General features: G+C 32.5%; 2 protein-coding genes and 3 non-coding genes across 5 annotated transcripts in view; 2 read left to right on the forward strand and 3 right to left on the reverse strand.

Annotated features, from left to right (window-relative positions):
• The window catches only part of LOC106720468 (soluble guanylate cyclase 88E), a 54,056-nt gene extending 35,520 nt beyond the window's left edge, over positions 1–18,536 (forward strand). The window contains exons 2-17 of the mRNA XM_045684068.1: positions 1,931–2,106; positions 4,339–4,620; positions 5,005–5,210; positions 5,682–5,805; positions 7,853–7,994; positions 9,742–9,868; positions 10,004–10,208; positions 10,857–11,003; positions 12,513–12,645; positions 12,863–13,090; positions 13,366–13,854; positions 14,588–14,684; positions 15,396–15,477; positions 15,711–15,807; positions 15,895–16,169; positions 18,096–18,536. Coding sequence (XP_045540024.1) covers positions 1,939–2,106; positions 4,339–4,620; positions 5,005–5,210; positions 5,682–5,805; positions 7,853–7,994; positions 9,742–9,868; positions 10,004–10,208; positions 10,857–11,003; positions 12,513–12,645; positions 12,863–13,090; positions 13,366–13,854; positions 14,588–14,684; positions 15,396–15,477; positions 15,711–15,807; positions 15,895–16,169; positions 18,096–18,191 — 2,898 coding nt within the window. The 5' untranslated portion in view covers positions 1,931–1,938 and the 3' untranslated portion in view covers positions 18,192–18,536. The remainder of the gene's footprint in view (positions 1–1,930; positions 2,107–4,338; positions 4,621–5,004; positions 5,211–5,681; positions 5,806–7,852; positions 7,995–9,741; positions 9,869–10,003; positions 10,209–10,856; positions 11,004–12,512; positions 12,646–12,862; positions 13,091–13,365; positions 13,855–14,587; positions 14,685–15,395; positions 15,478–15,710; positions 15,808–15,894; positions 16,170–18,095) is intronic.
• On the forward strand, positions 3,693–3,772 carry Trnai-aau. The gene has a single exon. It is a non-coding gene; the product is annotated as a tRNA-Ile (tRNA).
• Trnaa-cgc lies at positions 4,048–4,119 on the reverse strand. Its single transcript has one exon. It is a non-coding gene; the product is annotated as a tRNA-Ala (tRNA).
• Trnaa-agc lies at positions 4,809–4,881 on the reverse strand. Its single transcript has one exon. It is a non-coding gene; the product is annotated as a tRNA-Ala (tRNA).
• A 1,928-nt stretch (positions 18,537–20,464) lies between the features above and the next one.
• On the reverse strand, positions 20,465–23,246 carry LOC106720503 (luciferin sulfotransferase). The gene is made up of 5 exons (XM_045684069.1): positions 22,874–23,246; positions 22,431–22,507; positions 21,647–21,841; positions 21,176–21,329; positions 20,465–20,863 (listed from the first exon to the last, which is right to left on the reverse strand). The coding sequence occupies exons 1-5, from the start codon at positions 23,079–23,081 to the stop codon at positions 20,502–20,504; spliced, it is 996 nt and encodes a 331-aa protein (XP_045540025.1). The 5' UTR covers positions 23,082–23,246; the 3' UTR covers positions 20,465–20,501.
• Between the last annotated feature and the right edge of the window lie 863 nt (positions 23,247–24,109).

The raw sequence follows: 24,109 nt of genomic DNA on the forward strand, positions 1-24,109 counted from the left end.
ACTTTTACATATTAAAAGGCTTCTGAAACTTTATTAGTAAATAGAATTTTATAGAATTTCTCGAAACTTCTCAACATTGAAGCGTTCATTAATTTTTACCGCTCTCCGTGCGGGTTTCCCATTCAGAACATATTTATGAAACTTCATAAAACGCGGTAGTGCATAAGTGAACAAAGAAATATGTCTTTTACTGCCTTATTATGTACACAGGCGTTCTTAAATCAGGTAATACAAATATTATAATGTATTTTAAGGGTCCTAAATATTATTAATTTAAATTATTATTAATTTTGATTTGCAATCAACATCTTCTCCCTGACCTTGTTCCACACAAACCATGGCTGGTATCGCAATTTGATAGTGATAATTTTGGTTTAAATTAATTAGTTAAAACATTTAAGAATTAAATAAATCTTTTTTTTTCTTTGGTTCAACTAACCGTTTCACCGATAACTTTAAATGTATTTGTAGTCAGATATTAAAAAAAAACACAACTACGTGACCAATCGAATAATAAAGTCGTGTATTATTTTTATGGTCGCCATATTATTACAGCTGTCAAATTTTGTCGCGCCATAATTGACAAAATAGCGTTACAATGTATTGTGTAGCTAATTTTAAATACAAACGCAAAATTATAAACAGTAATAACAATTTTGTTATCATTAATTGTGCGTTATAATGACAGAAAGATAATTAAATATAAAAAAAAATCATTATTCATCTTCACTAAAATATATATAACAAAATCGCCTCGTATCGTGAAAGCCAAAACCACCAAATTAATTGTACTACAAAAGCGAGTGACTTACATAATCTATCACACTCAGAGTCTTTAAAAGATAATTAAAAGAGTCCTTTAATGTTGATTTAGTAAGAGAAATCCACAAGAAGGGGTTTAGTGCATTCAATTGTTTCTTTAATTAAATAAGATACGCTTGACCACGATCCCACCTGAAAAATCTACCTCAATCATAAACTATTGGGAGTTACTGTAACATAGTTGGCTTATAAAATTGAAATGTCGTACTTTGTTACACCTGTTGTGTAAGATTCATGAGACGTAAAGGAAAATATAAAACAAACTGAGGAAATAATCATACAAATATAAGAAAGGAGGACGTTGCATAACGACAGATTAAAAATTCTTGCCGTGAGTTCCCACTGTCGAAACATATCAAAAAGTTGTCTCTTTTATTCTCTCTTTGAATAACTGAGATTACAATATAATTATGTTTAGTTAATTAATTATAGATGTTTTGCTACTGAAAACCAATTAATGAATAAAAATAATCTCTATGAGGAATCAAACACTACAACCGCTATCCTGTAAGGTCAACAAAACGGGTTCGATAAATCTATGAATATATAAGTGACCGCGAACCCCGTCTATTCAATACCTTATAAATCATTTAATGTGTTAGGATTTGCGTCATCTCTTCATATTAGGTTTGTGCAGATCGTGTTCTGTTTCTATAGCACTCAATTTGAAGTTATAATAACTAACAATCAATTAATTAATTGGCTATTATACTTTTAGATTACAAGACATCTTTCACGTCGCCTTTTCACGAAGACGAATTACAGATGTATAAACAAACTAAAAATACCTAAGGTTAGCGTTCTAATAAAATAAATCCAGGTATATTTCTTAAAAGCAAATTATGGTAACAAGCAAGCGATCACTTGTTATAACACAGCATTAAAACAGCTGCCTTTAGAGTCGCAGATTTGGTGTCTATCTTAAATGGGCAGAGGAGATGACTTACAGGAAAAGAATACTTTTCTGTCTCATACATTCCCTTATCTGCTAAATCCAATACCTCTTCCCATCCTTACCTTGTTAGAAAATGGTGGGAAAAAGAACTAGAATTACCTCCGGCGGTAAAGATACCAAAGAAGTGCTAATCATAAATATTTTGTGCACCAGATATCAAGATGTATGGTCTCCTGCTAGAGAACATGGCGGAGTACATCCGACAGACATACGGCGAGGAACGCTGGGAGGACATCCGGCGACAGGCGGGCGTCGAACAGCCCTCGTTCTCCGTGCACCAGGTCTATCCAGAGAACCTCATCGCACGACTGGCAAAGAAGGCGCAGGAGGTATTTGTAAAATCTGTAAATAATTCATATTGTACGCCTTATACATATATTATTCATTTGCCTATATCATTAAATCATTCAATTGTCTTTGTCTCACAACAATCTGTGTTTCGATTGCAGTGACACTTGTTTAAATACATATGTAAGGGACGACAGTATATATTAATACAAGTGTATATTTTCATTAAAACGTTTTATTCGACTCAAGAAATTTAAATTCTTGAGTTCTCGCGAAATTTCTTGCCGCGCACGGCCGCGTTGTGGAATGGTCTGTCCTCGGCGGTATTTCCAAACCAGTACGACTTAGGGTCCTTCAAGAAGCGAGCGTATCACCATCTCAAAGGCCGGCAACACATTTGCGATTCCTCTGGTATTGCAGATGTCTATGGGCGTCGATGAACACCTTGGTGTTTCCGCTGCTCGTTTGCCCCCTTCTCTTATAAAAAACAAGCAAGTCTTTTTGTACCCTTGAGTTTCTAAACAAACTTATTTATTATAATTTTTTTTTTTCATGTCAATAATGTTTTAATATTTATATTTCGGTAGTGAAAACACACAGTAAAATCTCTTACCATCAAAACTTATTAAAACACTAGCTGTAGCTTATGTGTTCTTCCTATGTTCTACATCTATGTTAAATTTCAGCGAGATTCATCCATACATCCAAACATTCGCATTTATATTATTAGTAAGATATGATATTATATTCTTATAATTTCGTTACTAAAACTAATTTTACGTTAATTCAGCGTCGAGTTTAAATAGATTGTCTACTTTTAAAATTCAACGTAAAGTGAAGATCTCATATGAAGATGTATTTATTACATTTTTCATTTAATTTATTCACTCTTCAAACTTCAATTCCCGCCAAATCTAATGATTAAATAGAGACCGAATATCTTCGCTTTTGATAATCTTGTATATTTTAAATAATTTGTACTAACTGTGATAAATAAACTTAAATATTTGTGGGATTTTTTCTTTTCTCGTCCCCCATCCCTTTTGAATTCCTGAAAATTTTATTAGCTATAAATGCCGGCTATTCAAGGCAGATTGCTGCGAAACGATCTTCAAAATGTCGTTAATTTTAAATGGCATATTACAGTCAAAATAGCAAGCACACTTTATTTAATAACCAAGACAATCCGATTTTCCTTTAAGTAAGTAGTCCCAAAAGTAAAAGGTATCACTTTTAATAAATTATTTGTAATGCCGGAAAATTTTGTTATTCCGTTTTACATATGTATAAAAATAAATAAATAATTTATTACACAGCTTTTCACTATTTTGACCGAATTTATTGGTTTAAAATTTTACTCTAGATTTCAATATAACAACTTCACAGTTTCTTTTTAGTTTTAAAATAATAATTTTAAATAATTATAATCTGTGGTTTTAATTTTAATCTGTTAAAACACAAACTCAACAAATAATTATACGAACAATCCTGAAAAAACCTTCATATATATGATTACAAAAGAAAGAATTTACAAAAATTTGATTATTTGTAAATTCTTTCTTGAGATACTTTGAAATTGTTTTATTTGAAAAATAATTTGGTATAAAATTTCTTTCAATGTAATAACGGCCCATTAGCTCAGTTGGTTAGAGCGCGAGCGTCGTGCTAATAACGCGAAGGTCGCGGGTTCGATCCCCTCATGGGCCATGTTTCCTTTTTGCAATTGATTAAAGTATGGTTTTATTTTTGAAAGGTAAATGTTACTACGATAGGTTTCTATTGCACAAATTCATATAAAACACATTTTTATGCTCGTTTTTCATATAGACCACTGACTCATCAGTGGAAGTCCACGGGTACTAAGTACTATTCAATATTGATAAAAACAAAATGTGAAGCAAAATAAAAATTATAACATAAATCAAAATAAAATTCTTTTGAAAAGGAAATTTTCACAAAAATTTAAAAAGCAGAAAAACATTTGGAGGTGCTGGGATTTGAACCCAGGACTTTCAGCATGCGAAGCAGACACTCTACCACTGAGTTACACCCCCGATGACGAAGAACGTTCAAATTATTTATTCGATTGTTAATCATATTTTAAATTGAAATTATTCTTCGGTTTCGCAAGTAAATTTCCAATGATCCGGTGATAATATGATTACGATATGATAAGATGATAATATGATTTACTTAATAAAAACATACCAAAAAGTCACGAAAAGTAAATTGCTTATAAAAATGAGCAGGCGCTTAATTTTATTTCATTGCAGGTCCTGGGCATTTCGGAACGTGAATTCATGGACCAAATGGGAGTGTACTTTGTTGGTTTCGTATCCCAGTACGGCTATGATAGGGTACTGTCAGTTCTTGGACGACATATGAGAGACTTTCTCAACGGTCTTGATAATCTACATGAGTATTTAAAATTCAGTTATCCAAGAATGCGTGCGCCAAGTTTCATTTGTGAAAATGAGACTAGACATGGTCTTACATTGCATTATAGATCTAAACGAAGAGGATTCGTCTTCTACGCGATGGGCCAAATAAGAGAGGTAAGGATTTATTTTAATTCTTCGTTACTTATTTATTTAATTTCTTGTTTTCAAAAAATACAAAGATGACTTTAGGATGTTGTGCTGTTATGTATAAGAAAATTATATTAAGCTACTTTCAATATAGTGTAAGTGTGCCTGAATTCTTTTTAAAATAATGGTTTAACAAAAAAAGAACAAAAGTAATTTGGAGGCGCCGGGTATCGATCCCGGTACCTCTCGCATGCTAAGCGAGCGCTCTACCATCTGAGCTACGCCCCCGATACAAGTATGCTTGAAAGTATAGAATTGGATCAGCAAAAACTTACTTAAATAATATTCTAAAATATAATTTATTAATCTAGCTGTTTACCAAAGTATGAAAGTGTTTAATTTTATTTGTAGGTCGCTCGACATTTTTATCACAAGGAAATGCGAATAGAGTTAGTGCGTGAAGAGTTGCTCTTCGACACAGTACATGTCACCTTCCAGCTGACATTTGACAACAGAGCGTTCACATTGGCTTCACTTGCTATGACACGGGAAGAAAAACATCTCCCAATCAGCGCCTCCGTACTCTTCGAGATATTTCCATTTTGCATCGTCTTTGGGTAAGTTTTTAAATAACTTCTACAACCCATTGCTAGTCATTTAATGTTTTATTTTTTTATTTTATTATTAACTTACTTTCAAAGATAACAAAATGCAGGAAAAAATTGTGTATTTTAATTTTAACTTTTGTGTAGTTTAACATTTTTGTGTTTCTGTAGTTCACTAGATGGCGTTTGTAGACGTAATAAAAGTGAATCCTTCAAACTTGCTCAAGAGATGGCGCTTAAAACAAAAAAATTTGCAAATTTTGATCTACCTTCCACAATAATATTAAGTAATTGTCATTTTAAAACTGATTCGATAAAAATTAGCAGCTTGTAATTTTTTAGCAGCAGATTATAAAGCAATTTATTCGTAATGAATTCAAATCTTGTGTTAACTTTCATGTTTCGAAATCAAGTTAACTATTCTGAAGAGTTTATAAAAACTTTCGTAATAAAATAAATATGCTGAAAAGACAAGGTTTACAGATCAGATATGGTGGTACGTAGTATCGGGAACTCTCTGATGGTGATCCTACCAGATCTAGTGGGGAAGAAAATTACCAATTGGTTTGACCTTGTACGTCCTTTGATAGCGTTCAAATTTGAAACCGTAAGTTGATATTTTATTGTTAATTTTGAATTTAATTATTTCATAGACATAGGCAATTAATTTATATTAAAGTCTCATACTTTGCTTAACTAAAAATAACTAGCGTATATATAAATTTAACTGTCGATACTTTATGTTAAAGATCAATATGTGCTCATCACAATAATAGTAATATATTATGTGGTTTTTATGTAATTTATTTTTTATAAAATGTATTATATATGTAATAAATATAAAAATGTACTTTAATACAAATTACGGCAGTCGAATCAATAGTGGGGCGACTGTCCAGGGCGCTGGGTATAAGGGGGCACCGCAAGCACCAGAGTCGGATATAAAGGGGTGTCTGCGGTACCTCCTAAAATAGTGGTCCCCCTAAAAACCTCGCCCAGGGCGCCAAAAATGCTAAAACTGGCCCTAAGTCGAATTTCACTGTAATATTTAAAATGTATACTTTTGCTTATCCTTCACTGTTATTTATGGTCAACTAGCTATCGCCTGCGACTCCGTCCACGCGGAATTAAAAATATAAGTCTTAATAAGTAACCAGAGCTGGGCATTAACTCGTTAATCCGTTAATCGTTAATTAACGAAGTTAACATTTTGCTTAACGGATTAACTTTTAAGTTAACTTCAAAAAGTGTTAACGCTTTTTTAACTTCCGTTAAACTCAACTTCCGTTAATAAATGTCCGTTAATCGTTAAATTAGAAACTTGGAGACGTGCTGTCATTTTGTTTTAATTACGCGCCACGCCACGCTCGTAAGTTCAGCTATGTTGGGCGACTGTCGGCGACTCGAATAGTGAACGAACTAGTTGATAATTGATATATGTGAAGTTCGCGTGCAAGTGTGATGTATCAGAGCGTCTGGAAAGACGTGACCAACAGGACGAAATCAAAAGAAGGTTCGAAATATGTAGTATATTTCGTTATGAGTATATAAACCAAGAGTATGTAATAGCCCACATTCCGAACTCTCTTAGTCCCTGCAATACGACACTTTTTGAGCAACTGTATTAAATCACTTTTTTACTCGTGCTTTTTCTCTAGCTTTTCCAAACTCGTGCGTTCTCTTTCCCAACTGTCAAAATAAGATCTATTAAAAGAAAAAACCAACCACGAAAATTTACAAAAAAAAAAATCATTGAAGTTTTTATGATTCATGCAAATATTGCTAAAAAGAAGCTCCTAATTTGTTACAATGTCAGATTTAATGATCTTATTCAATGAATTAGGTTAGGTTTCATTTTATGAAATAAATCATCTCATTAAATTTCATTTTCATTTCATATCAATAAAAATAATCTATTGAAGACTTGGCCGTTTGGGCATAGTTCCCTTTGCCTACCTACAATGGGTGGAGAAAACAAAAAAAAATCTCTGTATTCTTTTACGGTTGGCGCCATTTTTCAAACATTTTAGTTAGTTGAGTTTATTGTGTTTTTATTATTATATTAAAATGCTTCATTTTTTCGCAACTGTATTAAAAATAGTAGTTCAGTGCACGTGCGAAGCTGTCATTAGAACTTGTTCCATCTGTCAACCCTCACCTTCGGCTGCGCCTCGGCTCGGGTAGACATTTGTCGGAACTCTTTGCAACGACAGACTTTCCGCACTCGTAATAAAATATACTATAATGCATTCATACTTGTCTCTAATACTAATGTGTTATAGAATGTATAGTCAAATTACTATTTTAAACAAGTGTCGCCACAAAAGTGTAAAATTAGTATGTATAACTTTGGTATGGTTAACTGTTAACGATTAACTTTAACTTGCGTTAAATTTTCGAAATTTTAACGCTTTAACGATTAACGAAGTTAATTTTTTAATTAACGTATTAACGATTAACGAAGTTAACTTTTCGATTAACTGTGCCCACCTGTGTAAGTAACCTATGTGTTCTTCCAGACTATGTTCTACATGTGTCAAATTTCACAAGAAGAGATATCTTCTAATAAACATTCATCCATCCAAACATTAGTAAAAAAATAACATGTTTTCATTTGTAATTTATGTTTTTTTTCTTGTTCTTGTTATTTCTAGATATTGAATCGTACAAACAATATTTTTGAATTAGTGACTGTGGAAGCAGTAATGCATGAAAAGGCACCGGACAAAAGGAATGAATTACTGCGACTTTCTGACGAATCTGACGGTACTACGGAAAAGAATCTAAGACTAAAAGGTATGTTTTACGCTTTATAACTAGTAAAATTTACCTCACTTCGGCGGGGGCACAGCCATGCCCACCTCCTTCTATATACCAGTTACCCATTTAAGTTTTTTGGGAGTTTATTGAGAACAAAGCATAAAAATTTGTAAAAATCTAATTTTTTATTATTTAATTATTTATCAATACATTGTTTAATTATTGCTTCACGTTTTTCAATCGTAACGTATGATAGGTTAACGTAAATTAATATTTATTAAGTATAACTAACGAAACAATCACATCAAAACAGTTTACAACATTCTCTTTGGATAAAACTGTTTTCATTCGTGTAATTTTATCCTCAATTATTCTTACGAAAGGTCAACGAAGTATCACAAAACAACTACTAACACGTGGAAATAAAAATATATTGAACAAGATTTACCTTCAAAAAACGAACAAATTGGAAAAATACACTGATATTTTCATTTATTACGCTATAAATTAGTTGTATAAATATTAAACGAAGCAATCATGTTGAAAAACCAAAAATGAAAATCATACAATAAATAAAATTCGGGTGTCTGTATGTATAATACAGAAAATCATATTCGTGAACATGACATATTTGTGATGCTTATATGATTTTTTTTTTAATTTTTGTCTGCCTGTCTACAAATCAACATCTATTCCGATATAGCTGGATCGATTTTAGACAGGATATTTACTGTAGGGCAGGTTATGTGTGCGGAAGTAACTTAGTCTAATTGTTTTTAATTCTGCTGTGACAAAGTCGTGGGCATATATTAGTCAACAATGTATTTGTTAATGTTAACACAAAAAAATGTAGAAATTACCCTTGATTGCTGCAGGGGAGGACTTGTGAAGTCATAAGTTGTCTTTACCTTAGAATTGGATTTTGAATCACAAAGAGTATTCCGTTTTTAGCCGACTTAAAAGAAGGAGGTTATCAATTCGACTGTATTTTTTATGTATGTTACCGCGAAACTCCGCCCCTGGTGCTCCGATTTTGATAAAAAATATTTTAATCGAAAGGCAGTGCTTGCAGATGGGTACCATTTTTTTATTATTATTTATATTAAAAAGAAAAATAACCTTCAAGGGTTAAAAATATGCATCCAATTTTCAGGCCCTACATCAAAAAAACGATATGCTTACGACGGAAGACGCTTACCTGATGTTATTAACTTACAACTTAAAGGTAGCCTTCTAAAGGCACAAAAAACTTCATTACCATTTTACAGTTCAACTTTGAGCACCGGCTTCGCAATTTGCATATAAAATGGCACCTATTTTAATTTCTGCTAATCGCTAGAAAGTTGTAGAAATACTATATCAGAAGATTTAGATAATTTTAGAATTCAATTATTGGAAAGCACAAATATGTAGATCATTTTTTACACTAGGTATTTTCGAAGGTTTTGTAAGTAGATTAGTACAGTTCTAAATATTGGATTTCTAGATAGATTCTCTTCTTTCGAATATCAATCGAAATAGTGAAAAGGTAATTTCACTGCAATTACGACACTGTACACTGTTTCATATAACTTTTTTATCTACGTAAGTTTTAAGAAAATCTTCTGGAAGGTAATACATCCTGTATTTTCATCACATTGGTTTTATAACACGTAACCATTGGTTTCCATGGAAACAAGATTAATTTCGGTGTTTAATTGAATAATACATCCTATATACCAATCTTCCCAACAAATTTGGAACTTCGGTCTATTGAATATAGTTTAAATTTCGGTTGTACCAGGTCAGATGATCTACATGGATAATTGGCGCATGATGATGTACCTAGGCACACCCGTGATGCCCGACCTCGCGGCTCTCGTCTCCACTGGATTGTATATCAACGACTTGTCTATGCACGACTTTAGCAGGTAATCATTGACTACTACTTTCGAAATACTTTTTTTTTTTAAATGAATACGCCTAAAAAGTGATGCGACCGCTGCCCATAGACATCCGCAATTGCAGAAGCCTACCTTTAATTTCACATTCTCACATTTTCACAGAGACCTAATGTTGGCTGGTACACAACAATCAGTTGAACTGAAACTGGCGCTAGATCAAGAACAGCAGAAGAGTAAGAAGTTGGAAGAGTCTATGAGGAAACTGGACGAGGAGATGAAGAGGACCGACGAACTGTTGTACCAAATGATACCAAAACAAGTAGCTGATAGACTTAGGAATGGGGAAAATCCAATCGATACTTGCGAGGTTAGATATTTACTTTTAAATGTCACACCCAAAGCTCTCAATGGTTAATACACAATGAAGCTCTGAATACTTGCTTTGTCAGGTTTATCTTGATACAATTTTAGTGAATTCACGTAACGGTTTAATACATGATTTGTTCATATTTTTAAAACTGTCTTTTTTAGTAATTTTTCACACAAAAAGTTCAACATTTAAACTATTTATCTGAGACTTTTGAGTTTACATTTTCTTTCTTATAACAATTTAAAGTCTAGACTTGTATTAATTAGATGTCAAAAGTTTTATATTAATATTTTTTTTTCATTTAGTTTCATTCATATTCTTCGATCAAATATTTCTCAAAAACTTTCCATTTTTATGATTAAGTCATAAAAGATCCTAGTCTAATCCTAGTCTAGATCAATCAAAATTCAATCACCAAACGCGGATCCAGCATTATACTACGAAAGTCCTGACCACATTTTTGGTGGTCTTTTTTAAGGTTCAAATTTTAGTAAGCAAACTTAGAACCTTTCATCATTTTGCAGACAAAGTAAACATTACTTAGTTTCCTGAAACTGTTTTATGAAACTTAGCCTAAATTCAACAGTGGATTGACTTTTGATGTTTTCCTTCAGTGTGTCTTTCATGTGAATCTTTCCCCTGCAGATGTTCGACAGCGTGTCCATCCTCTTCTCCGATGTTGTCACCTTTACGGAGATCTGTTCCCGCATCACACCGATGGAGGTGGTGTCAATGCTCAACGCAATGTATTCCATTTTTGACACACTCACTGAAAGAAACCGGGTTTATAAGGTGAGATGTGCAATTTAAAATTTTCCAGTTTTCATTTAAGAAACTTTACGTAGTTAAGAAAGCAAAGAAGATGAAGGTACTTCTCAAAGTGGTCTAGACACCCTGAGGTCCACAAAGGATAGAGTGAGGTCGTACGATGGCGCAAAATATAGTTGAGAGTTCACAAATTGTAGTAATTCTACGAACCCAGTTAAATTGTTAAAGGGGTTGTCTATAAAAAAAAAGTTTGAAAATCTCTGGTCTATAACTTCACTAAATATATTTGTAGCAACGAATTAGTTTTCAAAGCGTATACTAAAATCAATCAGATTAAGTACAAATTCAAGTTGACATTTCAAAGGTTAATCTTTGAAATGTTAACTTGACAACTTTTGAACTTTGTTATTGAAACTTTACAACTTCGATAAACTTCGACATTTACTTGCCGCTTACCAAATAAATTATTACTTTTTTGCAAAAGTAACTTCGTTTCTTTGTTTATTAGTGGTTAACCAATAACCTGTTAACAAACATAAATAAAACCGTTTTTTATGCAACGTTAATCTAGTTCACAACATACAGATAGCATAGAAATTAGAACATAAATTCAATTACGTATCGTACATTCCCAGGAGTGTCTGAACAATTACAATAAGTGTTCAATATACATTGCTTACAGATAGTCCGTTAATTTAATAGTCTAGGCTAGAAATTCCCAAAGTAGTCAATATCGGTTTCCTAGGGGTCGACATAAATGAAAACTGATTTTGGGGGTCGACCAGGTCTAAAAATCGACATCTATAACTTAAAGCATTACTAATTCTTACTCTGTCTTCTTCTGTTGACCTAAGTCAGAATGAAAAATAACACTCTGTTTTAAGTTACCGGCCTTAATGAATAAGGGGGATTGATCTTAAAGGTAGATAATTTGGCCTTGGGTGTCGGAGGTAACAGTTCATTTTGGAAAAGGAGGTCATTTGTCCAAAATAGTTTGATAATCTAGGCGATTTAATTTATAGACGTGTAGATAACATCTAGATAAGTGGCCATGACAATATTATTTACATGTAGGATAGAAAAAAGATTCAGAAAAGATCGAGATTTTCCTAATTCAGGTAGAAGTTTCACGTTTGGCACAGCTTTAGAGTGAAGCTTCCATTTTGAGAACTAAGTGTTCTGATTATGAAGTCATATTAAAAATTGTTTTGAAAAGGAAACGCTTAGATGTGTTGGACACGTTAAATTATGAATAAAAGTCGATTAACAAAGGAAACTTTATAGCGCGATAGTGACATTGTTGGTCCATATTGATGTAATACCCAAGAAAGACGGTATTAAAAAAACACACAAAGGAATGAATGTAGAAGAAGCCAGAGACGTTTGGTAGGACCGTTCCTAATCTGAGATCTGTGGTCTCTGCCTACTCCTTTGGGATACGGGCGTGAGTTATTCACATTGACATTGACATTGTGTGATGATTTTGTTTTTTTTTCATAACTTTTTATATTTATGAAATTAAATAACATTTAGGTGGAAACAATAGGAGATGCCTACATGGTGGTATCTGGAGCTCCAGAGAAGGAAGACAACCATGCAGAGAAAGTGTGCGACATGGCTCTTGATATGGTGGACGCTATTACTGATCTTAAGGACCCGAGCACAGGTAATATAATTTTTTTTTATTTAAGGTGACAACCTAGCAAGCTGCCGCTTGAATTCGCCGAAATGGCGAAGCGACCGCTGCCTATACGTATTTGAAATTGTAGCTTTTAAAAAGAGAAATGTGTTTTATCAGGAAATATGTTTTGGAATTAAAGATTTTCACAGATTGATTACATTTTCACACCCATTGTTATATTTGAAATGCACTATATTCCCAGGTTCCCATCTCTCTATACGAGTGGGGGTACACTCAGGTGCGGTGGTGGCAGGTATAGTTGGTCTGAAGATGCCCCGCTACTGTCTGTTCGGAGATTCAGTGAACACAGCATCCCGTATGGAGTCAACTTCCGAAGCTATGAGGATACACATCTCACAGACCACGCAGGAGTTACTCTCGCCATCGTATAAAGTTGTTGAAAGAGGAGAGATACAGGTTAAAGGGAAAGGTGAGTGCTATTTTAATCTTTACATATGTTGTTAGAATAGGACATAGGAAAATAATCTGAATTCATATTTAAACAAGCATTCGCCTGCGACTTCATCCGCGTGGACTTAAAATAAAATAATTAAGTTACTTATATGTTCTATAATCTGTGTCAATTTTCATCAAGATCCATTGAGCCGTTCCGGAGATACCTTCAAACAATCATCCATCCAAACATTCGTATTTGTAATATTAGTAAGATATATTAAAGTCTAAATGTTTATTTTGTTTTTTTAGGTGCAATGAAGACATTTTGGTTGGACGGAAGAGAGTCTCGACCGTCTCTTACAAAAATGATATCACAATTACAACCCGTCACAGAACTAGAGTGGGAACGAGCCGCTGACGTCAGAGATAGCATCGCAGAACACTCCGCACAGCAACACACAAACAAAGAATACAATGCAATCAATTCTGCACCCAATTCTCTAACCGTTAACGTCGGGAATACTTTGAACTTAAACAAAGATTACCATCTACCGAACGCAATCAATTCTCCACCTAATTCACTAGTCAATAGCGTCGGGAATCCCTTACAGCCTGCGACACCGAGGAACCAGGCTCCAACTGTGACGTCACCTGTGGAAGAGAGACGGATGTATTCCCCTGTCACGTTCCAGGACGTAGCGAGGCGCAGTATTGCCAATTCACCGAACAGAGTTGAAAGAGAACGAGGAGAGTTCTTGGAGCAATACCAAAATAAACAATACAATCAAACAGTAAAAGGTATTTATTAACTTTTATTATCTTCTCATTTCTCTATATTTTATATATTTCTTGTAAAAGTATGTTCTCAATCCCTTATTAAATAAGGATAAATGCGAAAGTCTCTGTCTGTGTGTCGCGCTTTCACGCCAAAAGTACTGAACCGATTTAAATGATTTTTTGTACACAGATAGTCTAGAGCTTCAGAAAGGACATAGGCTATTTTTTAATGTGAAAAAAGGGTTGTAAGGAGTTGAAAGGAGGGATGAAAAGTTGTATGGAAGTATCAGTTACAGCTGGAAGATTGAAACTTCTTTTTAAGGCTCTTAATTTGATATAAACATATATGTTTGTTCAAGTTTTATTCAAATAAATATTTTAAAATGCTACCAAAGGACAGTATTTCACGGGGAAGAAGTCGCGGTCTTTCCTTCTGACTGACTGGAATTATACTTATGACTGGAATCATGTGGATAAAAAAATTAACTTATTAGCTTTTGCCCCCGACTCTATCCACGCGGAATTTAAAAGAAAACATAATCTTTCAGACTAAATTATAGTCTGAAAGATTATGTTTTCTTTTAAATTCTTCATCTGTGACAAATTTCATCAAGTTCCTTTGAGCGGTTCCGGAGATATCTTCTAACAAACATCCATCCATCTAAATAATCACATTTATATAACTAAGATTTCTAGATTGGTAACAAATTTATCTAGTTATGAAAGAGTGATAGTTTAACCTAACAATTTCCAGAGTCAAGATCAACATCAGCCAGTGTGGGAGGCATTTGGACAGACGCGGAGTCATTGGACCCCCCAACTACATTGGACAGCTTGAATTCCTCATTCTGGTAACTTTTTACACAGCATTTACACCAGGGTTCCTCAAACTATTTTGGATAAGTGACCCATTTTTCAAAATGAACTGTTACTTCAGACCCCCCCATGGCCAAATTACCTACTTTTAAGATTAATTATTATTTTTATTATTATTTTTCATTCTTACTTAAGTTAATAAGAAGACAGAGTGAGAATTAGCAATACTTTAAGTTCGAAACACTTTGAGAATCCCTGCTTTTACACAATTGAAGTCAAAGTAACTTATATACAGAAGAGATTTGAATTTCACGTGAACGTCTCAAAGTTGAATAAAAAAGTTTACGTGTAACAAACTAACAAATAATAATGAGTTTACTTTTTAACTATAGTATACTAGCTTTTACCCGCGACTCCGTCCGCGCGGAATAAAAAATAGAAAACGGGGTAAAAATTATCCTATGTCCGTTTCCTGGTTCTAAGCTACCTGCCCACCAATTTTCAGTCAAATCGATTCAGCCTTTCTTGAGTTATAAATAGTGTAACTAACACGACTTTCTTTTATATATATAGATAGATTTACTGGTTGTTTTCATTTCATTTCGTTTTGAACTTTAATGCTTCCCGTTGGGCCGTTCAGCTTATCGGCTCAATGGTAAACACCACTTTATTTGATGTTTACTTTATTGTTCTTAAAGCTTATAAATTGACTTTTTGTGTTTAGTATTGTGATGTTCAATCTTAAGTTACAGTACGACGTCAGCTTGTAGAGCGGCCGCGCCCACGCCTAAAGACAGGGAACAAGACAACTGCCTCCTCGAGACCAGGGTAAATACAAATTATAAACACCATTCTAATGATTGGATAGTTGAAAACCAAAATTAAAAAATACACTAATCCTTTTTTCGAATGCTATAAAAGACGCGGACGTAAAAACAAAATTGGTTAAATTTTTACTTTGTTTTAAAAGTTCACTTAATTTTAAACCATGTTTGTATTCGATTAATTTATGTTTTTTTTTTCTGTGCACAGATGTAATTATATTGTTTTTTTTATAACAGTGTGCAGGCAATGTAACACCCGAGCAAGCAACCACTGACTCCTGTCCCGCGATACGAGCTGACTCCACGCAGACTCCGAACAGAGAAGATGAAATCGGTATTTGATATTTCCTTTTCATAATTATGTAGTCGAAATGATTTCTTTTTTATGGTTTTTTTTATTTTTTATTGAATTTCCTTACAGAAACCGACACAGAATACGTAGATGCGAACACTGACTCGGGTCATGTTTGTACAATATCAGAAAACGTGGAGACAAATCTGCCAAAGCAAGGGAAAGTGGGTCGTTTTAAAGCGCGGATAGCGCCCGGACATCACAAACTGTGCACTTCTAAAGTGAAACAGGAGTCAATTAAAGACAAGAACCCACCAGCGCCCTCCAGCGTGCTGCCTCACGGACATCACCACACCAAGAACGTCAACCACCACCAGTGCTGCGGCGCCTTCGGGAACCCACACGTGAGACACAAAGCCAGTAACTCTAGTTGTCATCTTATTTAATTTTGTCCATAGAGGTTTTAATGTTCTATGCTACTGGCATATTAGAAAAATATCGTTTTTTTTTAAATAAGTCAATTCGTGTCAAAACTCTTATTTCAATTCGTGAAGGTTTTAATGTTTTATGCAACTGGCATGTAAGAAAAATATACTTATTTTTTTTAAAGGACGTCACATGTCGAAAAAAAAAATCGATTCAAAACTAAATGCATCAAATGGAATCGATATTTGAAATTATCACTTTTTATCAAATCTATGTCAACAAATTTTACTTAAATAAATTATAGTGTCTGCAATACTCATATATATAAAATATATTCCATTATTTTTATATTAATTGGCTTATTTTATAACATAATCGAATTATTAATTTTACAGATTTAACTACCTAATGTTACATAAAATAAAATAAATAAATAAAAATTAATTAGTGAAATCCTTATGTTTATAAATTCCACTTTATGTTTAATGATAATCATTTGTATTTGAAATCTAAGTCCCATTTCATGTGTCTATTATGTTACGTTATTTTTTTTCGTCTTGAATTTTTATACAACGAAAGAATATTTTATAACTTTGGAGTGATATTGTTAACTTTAAGATGTAATTGTTTAATTTAATAGACATATTTCTATATAAATAGATGTTTATTCAAGAGTACAATGGCAGTATGACAAATAATTATATTTTAGGTTATGTTTTTTATTTCGTAATTTTATAAGAAAATGTTGTTAGTTTGAATAGTTAAAGTATCGTATAATAATTCATCTAGATTGAGATAAGGCTTTTTTTGTTCTTTGCTTTTTCATATAATAGACAAATATTTACATCCTAGGTCGTGTTAAATCTCAGGAGTGTCGGGTTCGATTCCCGGTACTGGAAAGTTCAGTTTGAGATTTCCGGTACGTAAGTTGGAGATCCCGGAACCCTCTTCTATTGAACTTGAGTTTGACCACCATGAGGGTTTTGTACACATAACCCTATCTTCCCACCTGAAAGCAGGGTTTTTTCCAATCTTTGGAAGATTCCCCCCCCCCCTCCGACATCAAAAGAAAAGTCTCGTAATATGGTTGACATTGTTTTAAATATTAAAAAGTTCAATTATATAACTGATTTGTTATACATGTTATCTTTCTATTTGAAACATGGTCATTTTATAATCAGACTAGTTTTATAACATGTCAGAAAATTGTGAACAGCGTGCCTTGCGTGAATATTTATAATTAAATTTTTGCTATTGGTCGTAAAGTATAGATAAAATCTCTTAGTAATTTCGATATCGATGGGTGTTACGAAAGCTATTGTCACAAATATTCGTGTTAGGTCCATTAGACGAAACATTCACACTTTGACTTATATGTATGTCATTACTTGATATTATATTCATTTCCGACGTCCAATAGTCATACTGTAAATTGGTTTAAATTAAATTGAAGAACGATTAGTGTTTATTTTTTTTTACAAATGAAATACAGATAAAGTTTAGATATTTTTATTGTAAAAGGTCACATGATAGGTCAATTTGCTAATGACACGTTTAGTTCGTAATTTGCTTACAATTTTATAATACTAGTCCGATTTCAAAATGACCAAGTTCACAATCTGCCGGCGACCGCTACATTTACGACCTATAAGTGTCTATCAAAATACATTTTATTTTAAAATCTAATTATTGTAGTAGCCAGTGTATTTTTGTATAAATTAAAATAGCTTTAGGCACATTTTCGAACTAGGTCTATATTAAGAACTTTACTAGTGTAAATTGTGTAAAAAACGAACACTTTAAGTAAGTGTTTATTGTTTTGTCCTTTTAAGGCATAAAATTATCCACTAGTCACCTTATTTTTTTTTTGTTTTTTTTTGTATTTAAGTTATTATTTATTTCAGATCTCAGATAAGTTCACGACATGCCAAAAAGAAATTCCAAAGAATACTGTAATGGAGAAGATTAAGTCGCAATTTAAAATGAGCTTTACTCGTTGACAATAGAAGATATATTTCAATGAAAAATATTAAACGATTACATAATAGCTAAAATGACATTGTATGACGGTGTCATTTTTCATTTAAAATGTAAAGTACGACAAACTTATCTGGCCCGAGTAACACAAGTGAAACTAAATGTGTCATTTTCTATATCTAGATAAGAGACGTTTTATAATTACTTAAGTAATCACTTAGTGTGGATTTAGTTAACCTACACTAAATATAGCTTTAAGTAACCGTTAAACGTCTCTCTGTGCTGACAGTTATAAGATTTTTTGACGGAACTAATCTCGACAATAACGTGCCATTCTCATCGGGTCAAGAGGGTCTATCATGAATATTTGCGACATCCGTTTTCGTAACTTCATCGAAAAAAAATTATCATAATTAATATCAGAATGAACAGAAATCAGAATAATGAATATCAGAATAAACCATAATAAGTGTACTTTATAAATTAAAAATGTCGTTACGTATACTATTTCGCAAATTTACCTGCTAAGCCCTCAGATAAGTTTGTAGATTTAACCAAATTGACAAATTATTTTGATTTAATACAAAGTAAATATTGTTATATTAGATGTTTATATAACCTATGTATTATTCAAACTTTCGTGAGACATTATCATTAACTAATATAAAAAACGGTTAAAACACTCACTTACATATATCCGGTGTCGGCACCGACTAGTTTCGAGCCCATCGGTGGCCCTTCATCAGGGAGAGTGGGACTAGTATTATTTCGCGAACGCGGCCCGTCCCTTACTAGTCGGTGCCGTCACCGGACATACGTACGTGAGTGTTTTAGCCGTTTCTATATAAGTTAACCTACTTATTATTTATTTGAAATATTAAGCATTACTTAGTAATGTACTTACTTTAACATATATATATGTGTTGAATTCTTTTTAATTAATGATGTTATACTGAAATTTTATTAGTTTATACTTTTCATTTATGGATTGTTGATTTAAACAACAAAAACTTTACGATATTTTAAAGAGAGTTTACTATATTTTTAACATATCAAAAAAATAAGTAAAAAATTATTCATATTTGGGACACGCTGTTTCTCTAATACCGTAAGTTTCCACTGTTGATATATGTATATAAAAACATATCTCAATTTATTTATTTTTTACAGAGAGATAAACTGTCGTTTCGTCTATAACGTGTTTTTTATTATTCTGTAATAAAACCCTAAAAACACTATCTCTTTTATAAATAAAATAATCAATTCAGTTTACTAAATAAATAGTTAAATGTTTTAAGTCAATTATGAAATTAAAATCTAGTCGTTTTGAGATTAAATGTTTTTAATTTTATTATTTACAAAGATATTTATGCATAATTCAAACATTATAGTGATTTTTTTAATTATTTTTATATTTTATAACGATTTTGTTTTTTCTTTAAATAATCAACATTTTGTAAAAACAATTATTCACAAGCTAAACTATATTTACAATTTCTGTAATTTTGTAAATTATGCGATTTTGTATAATTTTAAAACGAAATCTTGTTTTTTTTTAATAATTAAAATTTACAAATAATGGATAAAAAAAATATAAATATTTATTATTTTTACTCCGCTTAAATACGTTTTTTGTAAATGAATCTTAATCATAAATGAATAATAAACTAAATTATTTACGTAAAATAAAATGTTTCATTATTATTTTGTGATCAGAATGTTTACGTTATTATTATTATTAAGTTATTTTATAATTTCAGAAAATGCTTCTATAGATGAAATTATATTTCAGTCAGTATTGTTGTTCTCAATATTGTGGAAATAAATTGACATTTGAAATTAAATATTATTTTGTTTTCATTAAATTTCCAGAAGAAATACAAAGAAATGGTACGTTAATATTTTATATAGACTTATCATTATGAATTATTTTTAGCAGGTGAAACTAAAACGGCTAATTAAATCTGGATAAAATTCGGCACAGAGATACATTACTATCTGGAATAACGCATTGGTTAATAAGTTTTTTTAACTCTGCGCATTTTTATTTTTAAAGTTTTTCAATAACATCAGTAACAATTTTTTTTTCTATATTTCAAAGACGAGTGGTATTGCAAATTTTATATATGTTTTGGTCAATCGAAAAACATCTTAATAAATTTGCTGCTACATTGTAAACAACTTAAATATACTTTATCATATTTTAGATAAATTAAGAAGTTTTCATAAAAATAAAACAGCCATTAAAGACAAAAATTAATTTATTCAAAACACAGATGATACAAAAATAGACGCGTATTTGAAAATAGAAAAAGAATTTTCTTTTATAAATATTATTCGAAACTTAACTCGGTCCCTTTCAGATGTCTTTCAGCCCAATCATCGAATCTTCGAGATAAATCTTCAGACATATAATTCTTCCAATCACCTATCTCACCTTTTCTTATAAACCTCAGATCAGTTTGTTCCAGATAATTTCGCCCGAATGATTTCTCTAATATGGCTTCGAGATTCACAGCTCTATTGGTCTTCATGTTTTGGAAGGACAGATGGTCGCAGAGTTTGAAGACTTGCTCATCAGACATTGTCTTGCCGAGGAAGGCGGCTGTCTTTTTCACCACTGAAGGTAAGTCTCGCTTCATTTCTTCGAACTTGATGAAGAGTAGGTTTGGATCGTGACGTCTGTTCCAGAAACCTGTGATTTTATAGTCTTTTAATTTATTTGTTACAGTTCATAGTCTTTTCATTGCTAAATTACTTTATTTAAAAACGGCTAAATATAATATTTCAAACTAAGAATTAAAATAATTTTCAACTGCCCCACATTATGACGTCATAGTTCTTGAAATGTTTTTAATTTTTTTAAGTTGAAATAAAATAATATTTAAGCATTTTTTTTGTTAAAATCTATAGTTTTCTAGTGTTGTAAGATGTAAAAAACAGGCTGAGATTAAAGAACCCTTACGATCTTATTTATGTGTTATAGATATGAAAGTGGATCACTTACCCAGTATATGATTCCATACAGGCCCAAACGGTGCGCGGTCCCTCATGAAAATGTCGCAGAACTCCTCGAAGGTGCCCTTGAGACCATGCACCAGTATGCAATAATGGTAGTACGATACCACCATGTCTTTAGGATTACGTGACGTGTAAATCACCTGTCAAATGTTAGAATTTACTGCAATAAAGACTGCATACACGGGGAGCTTTATGTTGGTAAACTGTGGTCCGTGTATGGCGAATTTACACTGCTAATCTTACCTTTATTTGCAAACAAACTTTACTAACAAATGCGGTAAGGGAGGTAAGTTATATGTTTTTTTTTGTATGCATGATATGTGTGACAATAAATGTTTTTTCTTTCTTTCCTTCTGAGCCAATTTGAATGTTAAAAAATGGAGGTACTTGGTCGAAACAATTAGATGTTAAATAAGGAATAAAAGCGTTAAAAAATTGTATATCTGGAACAGCGTACCTTGGGTTTGGCGGAACCGTCATCTCTCTGTATATCAAGAGGCAGAAGGTCCCAGGGCAGGTGGCTACGGATGTACCGGGGATGCGCCAGCCGATGCTTCACCAAATCCACCGAGGTACCCCGCACTGACTCTTCATGCCACTGCGCGTGCCCGTCCACCATGATGCAAGACAACTCTACTAGTGGACAACGAATCTAAAATCGGGAATTTTTAATTTAGAGATTGACAAACTTTGAACCCCTGCCATCGTATAACTCCGCCTGTTGCTTGGAACCCATGAGGTCCTGGAGCACTAATTTATCTGTAAGTTTTCACTGCGGTAACTAGCGCCATATTGTGACCTTACATTTCTCAAATCGAAAAAAAAAAATAAGGTCATGAAAAATATTTTTATTACAATAATAAGTAATAAAATTAATTTTAAATTCTTTTTTACTAAATACTCAATTTTTGTATGGATTTTTTGACAGATTAAGGCCATTGTTATTCATTTTATTATTAGAAGCGCATTGTAATGATTATTAATAGACTAACTGGTAACCGTGTGCAGTGAACGTAAAGTGAATAAACGAGTCTCTACAACTTGGTTGCAATTTCTCCGGAAATGCAAGTTCATTATGCATCTAGTTTATTGATCCCGTATTTCCTTATCGTGCGTTTCCACTACAAAAAAAAATGTACAAAATATTGTCATCCATTCAGGAATAAATGCTTTTTACAACCAGTGGAAGCTCACACTTATTTTATTTTGAAGAACTTTTAAACAAATTATGATTTACTCACTTGTTGCAGCGACTTGGCTCCTTCGTAGTCCAAATCGTGACCAATGAGCCAAACCATCTCCTGAGCCCATGTTGATCCTTAAAATTATTATTTAATTATCATAACATAGAAAATAAATTCCCCTTGATAGACTTGATAAACCTCTATAAGTAGATAGGTTGCTTGGAAATGATATGGTTGCTTTTGTTTCGTTCCGAATTAAACGCGCCTGTCGAGTTCATGACAGTCACTTCTATCTCTATTATTAGTTCGAATCCTTACCACGCTTCCAACAGCAACCATCAACGCCAAAATGGCGAAAATCAAATAGGCACAAAATATCACGGTCTATCCCCTGTCCATGTATGAAAAAGTCAGTGCGATAAACTCAAAAATTATATAATCCTTAGTGTTTAAATTACTAAAAAACTTATGTTTTCTAAATACGTTTATTTTGTACTTACCTGTCCTTGGGTATGAACACATCCAAACATCGTCCTCCAGCACTTCCATATCCAGTATATCTTGACCTATGCTCATATAGTCAGCTGGTAATATCACCCGACCCGGATTAATTTCGACCATACAATCTTTTTTCTCGAACATTCTGTCCAGCATTTCTCCAGTCTCCTCGTCCAACTTCGAAAAGGTTAAAACCGGTTTCGTTTTCATTTTAAAATTTGATTAAAACCTCTGTGGAATCTATTCACATTTGTTTTTTTAAATTAAAATAGCAAAGGACTAGTGTTACGGCCAGCACTGGTCACTGTAATGTTAGATTGCGTGCCTGCTTAGAACGTTCGTGTTTCCCGCTAACTCTCACAAATAGGAGTGTTCACTTTCGAATGTTTCTCACTAATATAACTTTTCATTTACTTTAATACATAATGTAATACTGGTTAAGCATTGCTTTAGTACTAGTGGTCACCTATTAGTTGAAATACGACCATAATTCATAACCAAAGATATTTTAACGAATCAACGAACAGACAGGGTAATCCGTGGTCATGATTATGTTCAGATTTTTCGGTTGAATACTTATTGAGACATATCCAGAGTTCATAAGATAATGTTTTATATTATTTATTTATATTCTTTCTTCTTACATATCACAATTTATCCACGGTTCTAGTAGATTAGTTCTTTCTAGCCATTTCAAGTTTCTATCTCCAATTTCTTATACGAAAGGTATACCAGAAAATTAAAATTTATTTATACAAGATACTCCAATAAGAAACTTTGACCAAAATTATAGAAATATTTGTTGTATATTATTAAAACAGCCTGTATACATGATACAGTTAATTCCGCATTCTCTTCCTTGTAGATTGCTTTCCAACCACCTAGTTGTAGGGGGGTTCTAGGCGTCATACAGCTTTAATTTTCTGTAACTTATCCAGTCATTAAGATGCATCCTTGCGCAATACAACTGATCAATTATAAATAGATAGATAGACAATTATAGATAGATTCACACATATAGAGTTAAGGCGGTGCCTTAATGTATATATAGTAAGAGATATCTATCCTTTTCAGTGTTTAAGCACCCATTTTTCTAAATGAGGCAGCAGCAAAATTCATAAAATACTTATTTATACGTAAAAATTTCATCTACGTTCGAACGTGTATAATTAAAATATTAATTAATAAAAATCAAATCAATGTTTTGACAAAACTATATTAAATAAGAGTAAAATTTT

The sequence above is a fragment of the Papilio machaon genome, chromosome 24 (assembly GCF_912999745.1).
Source record: "Papilio machaon chromosome 24, ilPapMach1.1, whole genome shotgun sequence".
NCBI lineage: Eukaryota > Metazoa > Arthropoda > Insecta > Lepidoptera > Papilionidae > Papilio > Papilio machaon.